The 9869-nt window shown below is 36.7% G+C and overlaps 1 protein-coding gene across 3 annotated transcripts in view; it reads right to left on the bottom strand.

The window, feature by feature from the left end:
• Nucleotides 1-9523, bottom strand: part of LTN1 (listerin E3 ubiquitin protein ligase 1) — a 35841-nt gene extending 26318 nt beyond the window's left edge. For all 3 annotated transcript variants that reach the window (XR_014894904.1, XR_014894903.1, XM_085297833.1), the window contains exons 1-10: nucleotides 9394-9523; nucleotides 8049-8252; nucleotides 7547-7645; nucleotides 6284-6514; nucleotides 5411-5463; nucleotides 4788-4968; nucleotides 3990-4163; nucleotides 2709-2899; nucleotides 1258-1405; nucleotides 101-889 (exon numbers count right to left, since the gene is read on the bottom strand). Coding sequence is in view for 1 of the 3 variants with exons in the window: in XM_085297833.1 (XP_085153959.1) it covers nucleotides 101-889; nucleotides 1258-1405; nucleotides 2709-2899; nucleotides 3990-4163; nucleotides 4788-4968; nucleotides 5411-5463; nucleotides 6284-6514; nucleotides 7547-7645; nucleotides 8049-8252; nucleotides 9394-9435 (2112 nt within the window). In the remaining 2 variants the exon portion in view is untranslated. The remainder of the gene's footprint in view (nucleotides 1-100; nucleotides 890-1257; nucleotides 1406-2708; nucleotides 2900-3989; nucleotides 4164-4787; nucleotides 4969-5410; nucleotides 5464-6283; nucleotides 6515-7546; nucleotides 7646-8048; nucleotides 8253-9393) is intronic.
• Nucleotides 9524-9869: the final 346 nt, after the last annotated feature.

Raw genomic sequence — 9869 nt, 5'->3', positions numbered from 1 at the left:
ATCTTCCCCAACCCCAAAATAAAAACTAACCAATCACATCCCACAAAAAGGAATGACTAATCACTTTGATAAATTAACCTATCAGCAAAATGAGTCGTACCTTTGTTAAATCATCAAGAATGATTTTCCTTTCATCGCTACTGTTACAACAATTAAGCACACTGTACAAAATATCAACAAGAAAATAGGTGTCTTTCCTCCAGTCTTCTTTCAGCCAAGTTATTAAATTCAGATGCAGAAATTGCACAGATGGATTTTCATGATTAGCTTTTATCTTTTCTTGGGATTTAGCCTGAGCACAACTTGCACCATTTCCCTGCTCTAGAAGTACGTGAAAAATTCTTTTTGAAGAGAAAGAGCTGAGCAGGGCAGAGAGGAATTTCAAGTGCTGTTCTGACTTCTGTTCGTTGACATACACAATACTTAGTTCAGCAAGCCTGCAGACTAAATTTTCTAAAGGTTCTTTCCTTAAAGGCAAACTATGTTGTTGTTCAGCCTGTATTTCAGAATCACTATTATTTTTCACTTCTGTAAATTTTCCATTCTCTGTGTTCCTTTCAGATTCATCCTCATCCGTAAATCTGATTTTTAGAGATTTTCTTTTATTTGGTTTTGTAGCACTTTTTGGATTCTGAAGAATTTCTAGCATATCAGATATAGCAAGCAGCGTTTTCTCATCTGTGTCCAAAGTATCAACATGAAGCACACACATTTTTAAAAGACAGTCCCAAAAACTTAATAATAGCTTCTGGAAAGTTTCATCTGTGCCATCATCACTGAAGAGTTCTGCTTTAGCTTCCCAAGAGCTCAGTGTTTCTGCAATTTGATAAAATAATGGTCCACTCTGTAACCTGGGCTCCTTAAGCACAGCATTGGTAAGAGGAATTAGCTATAAAGACAAGAAATAATTAGAGTACACAGACTCAAATAGATTATTTTTTATAATACCAAGATATGYTATAATTTTGACAAAGCACTCTGGAAGCATTTCCAAAAAATTCAGGACTACTTATGCTTGCACACATAATAGAGAAGTGAGAGAGMGCTACAAGATGGTCTTTTTAAAAACATTTAATTTAAACCTCGCACTGGAAGGGCTGATTCTATAGCACATAAAAATCTGAGTAACTAACATYACTTTTTTCATAAAATCTAATGAGACTTTCTATAGATGAACAAATTGTCACAGAAACTTAGTTTTCTAACTTCGAATTATTAAAAACCTATACAACAGTATTAAGTATTTCTAGTTAATACCTGGTCATATATAAGCATTTGGTGAATCTCTCTTTGCTCCTCCTCTTCACCTATTTTCTGTAGCATGACAAAGCGCAGACATTCCATAAATGCAGCTATAATTGCTGAACTTTCTGAATTGCTACTTACTGCTCGCTCACTTGACAACCTATTGAAAGGCAACATGAGGAAAAACACAAATCTATCACTTATACTTCTGAGAAACCCAGTTAAAATGCTTTAGTGTAACCCTGAATATGTTGCTTTTATCGGGAAAACAATATGGGATGTCAGATCAAAACAATTCAACAGGACTTGTTCAAAAAGTCAAGAAAATAAATRCAGACATTTAACACAGCCTGTATTAAAATAACTTTTTCATCAACCTCTAGGATTCAGAGATATCTATATAAATGCAGAAAAAAAACATGCAAGTACACTGTCCACTCTTTCACCTATTTTTCCAATCTCTTCATTCTATACACACAGCAGGGGTTTGAAAATGTCACTATTTTAATCCTGTGCCATATGAAATGAACTGTAAACAGATGGGAACCAATCATAAAAATAAGGAGAAARACAGACAATTTTACCATGATCAGTTTGAGTCAAAGTAAGTTTTTATGTGTAGTCTAATTTTCATTAAGTTACCATGCAGATATTAGAAACRTTGTACCACTTGCAATAAAATTCAACGTGCCCTTCAAAAGCAATCCTTACATAGAGTTCTTGGAGGGGAAGAAGGAACTAATATTGACCATCCAATGTCAATCAAGAATTGATTTTTAAATAAGCTGTACTTTAGTCACTAAGTAATTTATGTATGGTTTTAAGTTTATAATGCGCATAAAAGTATTTAAGTTACATTTGATAGAAAGTTAGTTTCGAAGTATTTTAAAGGCAAAGCATAAAGTTCAAATCCYTTAAAATCAATTAGTATGAGAATTAGCATGAGAATTAGCAAGCTCCTGCGGAGTAAATTTCACAACTAAAATCCTAATCTTCTATAAGCTCTGTAATAATTATGCACTGCTGATATATTCAAAGCCATTCTTAACACTAAATTAATTTCCCATTTTAAAACTTATCATGGAATAAACATGAGGTTTGACAGGAAAAATAAGAATATTTTAGACAAGACAGACAAAACTGAAAAGAAGGTTGAAGATTTAAGAAGACAGTGACAGCTACAAAGAATTGACTCCAGTTTGAGACATAGAAGTATTTAGAAAACATGAATTTTTCAAATATTTTAGTGGAAACAGTCTTTTCACAAAATAAACAATTGATGTGTATTTTAATATCCCCCAGTCGAAGAATATATAATTACCTATTTTAAAATGCTCAAAAAACGTAATAAAAAAAGTATCTTTTTTTCCCCCTCAAATGAGGAAAGGAATGAGGAAAATCCTACTTCAAAGTGTAAATGAGAGAGATTTCAAGAGAGAATTGAGTAAATTTGTGATTCATACCCTTGAATTACAGAGCTGAAAAAAGTTCTGAAATAATCCAGCTTTGGTTCTGCAATACCAGGMGGTACCTTGCTAATGAATGGCAAGAGATTCGGGTATATGACAGTAGCTAGGCCTCGTCCACCTTCTCGAAGCACTGTCCATAGCTTTGGCAGAACTCCTTTTCTGGCATTTACATGACTCCAACAGTCCTTCAGAAAGAAATACAGTTGTTTTGAATTAAATCAAACTCTATTGCCTTGGAAGAACTTGGACAGTCATTCAGTCTAACTCCCTATGTTGCAATCACAGCAAGTTACTGTCATATTTGAATAGCCTTGCCAGTATTTCTAAACAACACACAAAAAACCCTTATCTCCCTATTTCAGTTTATGAACTGTAAGAATTTAATGTGATAAAGCCATTTCAGTATTGTTTGAGGAAAAGAGAGTTTCCTTGTTAGCAAGCCTCAGTTAAAGGTTTCTCCTTAATGATCCTGCATTTAAGGGTACTTCATAAAAATCACCATGACATCTGGTCCTGTATTTAACTCTCAGTTTTTGTTTTTGTTTTTTTTTTTTTAAATCAAGAATACACAATGATTTCTAAATCCTACCTGTAGAAGCATCACAAACTTCAAAACTCACCGCAAAAGGCTGTTATTTTAAGAACATCTCAGCACTTTTCTCCTCCCCCTTGAACACTTTTGTCACCTGATTTATCATGGTGCCAGATATCTATAGCTATAACAAACCGGTTAAACACATTGCTTTTTCAGAAATTGTTACACTTTATGCCAGTATTTACAAAACTGATCTGCAGCATTAAACCTTGATACCATCCTAGTCTATGGAAGCACTGCTTGGCCTGCTACTAAATTCAGTGAAGCTGGTATTTCACTTTGAAAACAAAAACGGTTATCATGCTCAGCGTTAATTTAGAAGGGGAAAACGAGCAAAACAAAAATGCAGAGAAGGCCATTCTTGTAACCTTCTTTAATCAAGAGAAAGGTTTTAAATATTATTTTACTTATTAGTGACTATTTTTAATGCAGGACATTCAGATTAATTCAATCTGACAGAACAACTCTCATTTGCAGAGATGTTGGATACACTGTGTTTTAAAGTTAAAATGAGTACCATAAGGAGGAAGAAAGGGTGTGTAGCATTGAGAAGTCCATGTTGTTAGTAATAAAGAAAATGCAAACTGTTCTTCCCAATTCTACATAGAGAACACTGGCACTTTGTGAGGAGTTAAATATGACATTTAAATAAAACACCGGCCTTTTATTTCCCATGTTACCTCAATTGTGGCAAGAACATGAAGTGCAGCTTCCCAAAGAGTTGGGCACACCACTGCATCGCTGTCATCAATGCTGTGAAGAACAGCAGGGCAAACTCTTGGTGCTTCAGCTTTCACCAGCTCAGGCAGGCACTGGCAAAAAGCGGAAGCCAGCTCAAAGAAAGCCGAGCGAACCTGATGAAAGCCACAGAAAAATAAACATTTTAAGCAAATAACAATACTCTTTCACTATCTGTAGTTTTATAATGTTCCTTTTGAAGCCACACAAACTTGCAATATTCAGTCACAGTACTTTATCACGTAAGTAGGTGTTATTAAAAATAAAGAAATTACTTAAAATAATTATAGGATTATCAAGTAAGACATCTATCAGTAATAATAGATATATTGAACATTTATTTTCTAATAAACTTCCGAAAGGCATGTTTATCCAAAAGCACCTTTAAAAAAGTTAAACTACTATGAGAATCAATTTTTTCATCACTGTAGGCAGCTACTTCTTGGCAGAGTAAAGATCAAGAAAATAGTTTAAATAATGAAACTCAAAGCACTGTGAACATGTGCAGTAAAATGACACTATTTGTTTCTTCTGCGTGATTTTGAAACAACTCCAAATTGCCAAGTAGTAGATGACAGTGGCACCAAAATAATAAATTAGCCTATTAGAAGTATTTTAGAGTAATAGTGTCTATAATATTGTGTATTTAAGGTCTAGAAATTTGAAGACCACTTCAAACATAATTCAGCATATTATCTCTAACTAAACCCCACAAAAATAAAGAATTTAAAAAAAGTTACCTGCGGTATGCTGTGTTTACTATATTTCCAAAATTTATTTTGAGATAGAAGTGGTATTAACTTTTCCTCCAGTGAATGCATCTCTTTTTTTGGCAACATGCTAAGCAACTTCTTTAAAGCTAACAAGGAACAGGTGAGAATCCGGAAAAATTTGGCCTCTCTTTCTTCCTCTGGTACAGTTCTCAAAAAAACAAAATAAAAAATTAACAGTGAATTAATCAGTAGGCTTCTAAAGCTCTTTATAACTATAGTGTCTTCATTTTTTCTATCTTTCTTTTGATTTCAAATGGTACCAATATAGATACCTAAACTTTTTATAGGTTCTCATACTTCTCATACTAACAAATTACTTTGCAAGTGTTAGAAATAGTTTGGAGACATCTTGTTTCCCAAGTATTCATGAATGCTAAATCAAAAAAAAAAAAAAAACACTGAAACAAGAGCTAGACAACAGATAACATTATCAACAGCAATTTAAGATACTTGTACTTCAGCCCCAAAGAAAGTTGGCAGCTGGACTCTTGAACGACTATTCTCTCTTGGAACAACTAAATCCACTACACCCCAGGACAAGAGAACACCCAATACCAACTAAAAATGTACTTTAAAGTAGGTCAACATACTGTGGGTCACTGAGTGTATCGGGTGTTTCTTTCAGAAGATGATCTTGAAGTACCTAAGTGAAGGAGAAGGAAGGTGGGGGAGGGGAACAAAAAAAAAACCACACACATACCATGAGAACTTGCTATTTACAAGCAAATCACATAGTCTACACATTATTCAAAAGTATCTTTACACCTCAGTGAAGTCATTACTAAACATGTTTTAGATATGCTACCAAGCACAAACAGAATGCAATTGACTCATGTTCAAAATAATGGTGGTAGTGTTTGAATCCAGACTTTTAAGACTTCAGAAGTTGCAGCCCTGTGCTGACATGCTTCTCACAAAAAGACTTGCTGAGACAAAACAAACAGCTACATTTCCATATGACAGGACAACAATGCAGACTTTCACCTTTTTAAATTCAGACAATTTGGTTTCCTATGTGATGGCAGAAGAGCACGAACCTTAGCAAGCACAAATCTCAGAGAGGCTTTCTGAAACCGTGCTCAGCATTCTTTAGTCCTCTATCACTGCAGCTAAACCATACCAGCATCATTACTCCATCCGTGAGCAACAGTATCTGATGACTGAGCATCACTACATCAAAAYACAAGCAAGAAAGTTTACTTTATATTCATTTCTATAGTTGTATGGTTCCAGTCAGTGTAACTGCATGTAAAAAAATAAAGAGCTGTATTTGTCTGTCTTCTCTTGACCTTAGTTTAGTAGCACTGAAATTTCAGGTGCGTATGGGGGGAAGCCTTACTGAAATTTAAACCATTAGAAATGGATGGGGACAGAATGAGTTTTTGAATTTGTATTAACAGGTGATATATACTCAAGCAAAACCTTATAGAACTACTATAGTAAGCTTAGATACATAAACTCACATTAAGAATTTCATCTTTACAGAATGCTAAGGCTTCAGGTTGCTTGCTTGAAGGGAAAGCTTTTTCAAAAGCTACTCTTGCTGCAGAAGCCGMAGGGGAGTATATGTCACATTGAGCAATCAGCCAGTATCCCATGATACTTTTTAAGTAAGGAGCCAAGTGTTTCTTTACTTTAAGAATGAGTTGCTCAAAAGATTGCTGAGTTGCTTCTCGAACACGGCGATCATGATCCTGTTTAAAATAGGGGAAAAAAAAGATTTTATTGTTTTAAGAAGTATATTTTTTGATGCCAAGTACTTCAAAGCAAAAATTTTTCTAGTATACCATTACATACCAATGTCTTCCACTTAAAGAGAAAAGCTCTCTCTAAGTACATGCATTTATGCAATGAATTGGGCTAGGGAGATTTGAAAATATGCAGAAAAATAAAAGCAAGTCTTTCAGTAGCATCCCTAGATACACAAGAGGGTCCTAACRTCTAATATGTGCTATATATCCAAACAGATGTAACCTTAAAATCCCTAACTACAGTTGTTATTTCTATTTTATACAAACATTGAAAAGAAACACAGGAGAAGAGAATCAGTCTTCAAGTAAGACTTTTTTTTTAATTAAAACATCCAGAAGCCTACACAAATCACTTATTTACAACTTTCAACTATTTGTGTACAAATTTACAGCATCATGACTTTCCACGCTCCTGGCATCTAAAAAAAAAAAAAAAAAGTATCGGGAATTGCTCTAATGGATCAGAATAGTGATTCATTTTGTCCAATATCCTGTTTACAACAGTAGTCTGTTGAGATACAGTATTTTAACACACATCCAAAGTATCAGAATATTATCGCTTAGCTGSCTACACATGCTTTTATTTATTTAATGATCAGGCTGGTCAGCTATTAGTCCTAGCTCAAGAAGATTTATAATTATCTTAACTGAACAGCACACTCTTTTAATCTGTTCTGCTCTCTACTTTAAGACAGAGAGAGAGACTTCTTCTGTTGAAGAAGTTCTATCATCCTTTCAAAGTTGTAACAGCTAGCTATCCTCATACCAAAAATATAGCTTGGGCATCAACAGTGCAGGGCTTCACCCATGGCAAATACTGAAACACAACAACCACAAGGAACACTACTTTGTTTTTTACTAGAAGCAGATGAGAAATCCAACAAATATAAACAGTTAAATATATCAATACTACTGCCTAAAGGGTTTTCATAGAACACCTCCAGAAGTTTTAAATTTAGATATTTTAATACTTACTAGTGAGATTTTACAATAAATTCTTGGCCAGTAAGGCAGAACACCTTTAACAACTTCTGCTTCTCTTTCCTTGCACATCATCCCAAACTCTTGCATAGCCTAAAATCAAAAAATCAGCAATATGGTTTAAGAAACATCAAGTAGATGTTTTATGTAACTTACTAGCTTCTACTAAGTACTGTAATTCTCATTTTCAACAAATCAATTTATTTCTTTCAACTGAGCAAGAAGTAATATATTATTTAAAGATATTTTTATGAATTCAGTGCCTGAGGGACTTTTACAGAAGTCCTCTGAGATACTCTCTGTATTGCACACATCCAAACATAGTTTATGCGACATGTAAAAGTAGAGGTGAAACAATAACAGTATGTTCTAGGAAACTTATTGGAATGAACTGGTTACCTTGGCGGATCCCTCTCCCACCCTTCAGAAAAGTGTATTGCTCTTCCCCTGCCCCCCCCCCAAAAAAAAAACTACAGTGGACAAAGGACATACATACTTTTAATTTTGTTGTGATATCCCTTTTAGAGAGTTTTCGCAATACCATTCGAAAATCAGCATCAACAAGGCTGTCTATTTCCTCTGCTCCTTGAACTGCAGGAACATATCCTAGATCACTCTGAGAGGTTCCAAAGCCAATAAACCCAGGCACTGTTCCACGTTCTTTGGCAAGGAGCTCAGCTGCTCGGCCACTACTAGAAGGCTGATTAAAAAACAGAGACATTAGTCAGTTATAAATTTTGGCTGCTCTAAACTATTTTGTTTCTTATCAAAATGATTTTATAAACCTTCTTCATGTATTTGAAAAAAAATGAACTTATTTAYATTGTATAATTAACCTTCCAGTTAAAACAAAACTCTACAAAGAAGACTATTTACACTTTAAACATAGAAATTTTACCTGGAAAATTATTTTAGAATCAGCATTCCATTTTCTCATAATGACTTTAATCAGTGAATACTTACGGAAAATTACATTATTTTTACATATATATGAAAAAGTACAGTAACCATATACTTCTGTATGTGAACAATTTATTAAGAAATAATTTGCCCTCCTTCACTCCTTTTCTTCCTTCCATTTTTTTCATGTCATTACATACAAACTGATATTGCTTCCAAGGAATGTTCTTAATGGAGGGGGCTGGGACAGGTGGGGATTAGAGAACCTATCACACAAAAAGATATTACCGGCAAAAATTAAGGGGCCCAAAGAGGATACAGAATAATGAAGCAAGGCAGTACAAATTAAATATAACTTAATGCTGTCCCACTAGTATTAAAGCAAGCATTTTGGAGCCCAGCAACTCATGCAGCTTGTCACAGTTAAATCAACATTGTGCTCATCGTATCACTAGCTTCCCATTTATTTCAAGCACAATTTTTAGAGGATGATATCCCCAAACTGGCTGATGCTTCAAGCATCTCTGTAATGTTTCATGGTTCCTGACACCTCAAAAATTCAAAAAAAGAAGTACAATGAATTCGGCAAATTCTCATTACTCTAAAAAAATCATAAAATTGGAACTGGGAATGAAAGTTAATAAGACAGAGTTTATGGGACTACCGAAGAACTATTTTTTGTGCCTACGCAACCGTAACTACACGGACACGCTTCTCCGTGTCCCCTCAACCTCTCTGAACACACGGGAGGAAGATTCGCAAGAACCGTGCGCACTAAACACGCACACACAATTCCCCCACGCCCAGGCGGGAGGCCGCAGCCCCAGCGCCGGGGGAGGCCGGGACYCATCAGCGGAGGGGAGAGGGGGGAGGCCGGGGACCCGCCCCGCCGGGCCCAGCTGCGCCGCGCCTCTCCCTCCCTCCCCCGCCCGCGCGCTCACCCGCACGTTGCCCTTGGTCCGCTGCTTGTTCTTGCCCCCCATGATGGCGGCGGCGCGCGCGAGCCCCAGCACCGCCGCGAGACCCACCCGCCCGCAGCCGGCAGCGCGAGAGCGCGGCGCTTCCGGAGGGAAGGGGACGGCCCTGCGCGGCGGCGGGGCGTGGCGGCGCCCGCGCATGCGCACACGCGCTGCCCGGCTGGCGCGCCCGCCAAGTTGCCTCAGGTGTCAGRGCGTAGCCGTTGGTTAGGATCAGACGGGCGAAAGCCACGCTGGAACGGCTTCAGGGGAAAGTTAGYTCTCTGCAAATATGGGTGTTGATATTCCTGCCTCAGAACTACCCTCCTGGGACGTGCCCACGTCGCCAGGTCTGCTCATCGTGCCAGACGTACAGGTGTAATCACGTTGAAAAAGAACATGCACAGCTGGTGTTATTTTGGATTTATTTTGCCAAGCCTATTCCTTTAAAAAAAGGATAC

Source organism: Rhea americana, unplaced genomic scaffold, assembly GCF_003343005.1.
Source record: "Rhea americana isolate MKP2758 unplaced genomic scaffold, rheAme1 scaffold_130, whole genome shotgun sequence".
NCBI lineage: Eukaryota > Metazoa > Chordata > Aves > Rheiformes > Rheidae > Rhea > Rhea americana.
Note: the sequence above shows the minus strand (reverse complement) of the source record. Positions and strands in the feature narration are given on the sequence as shown.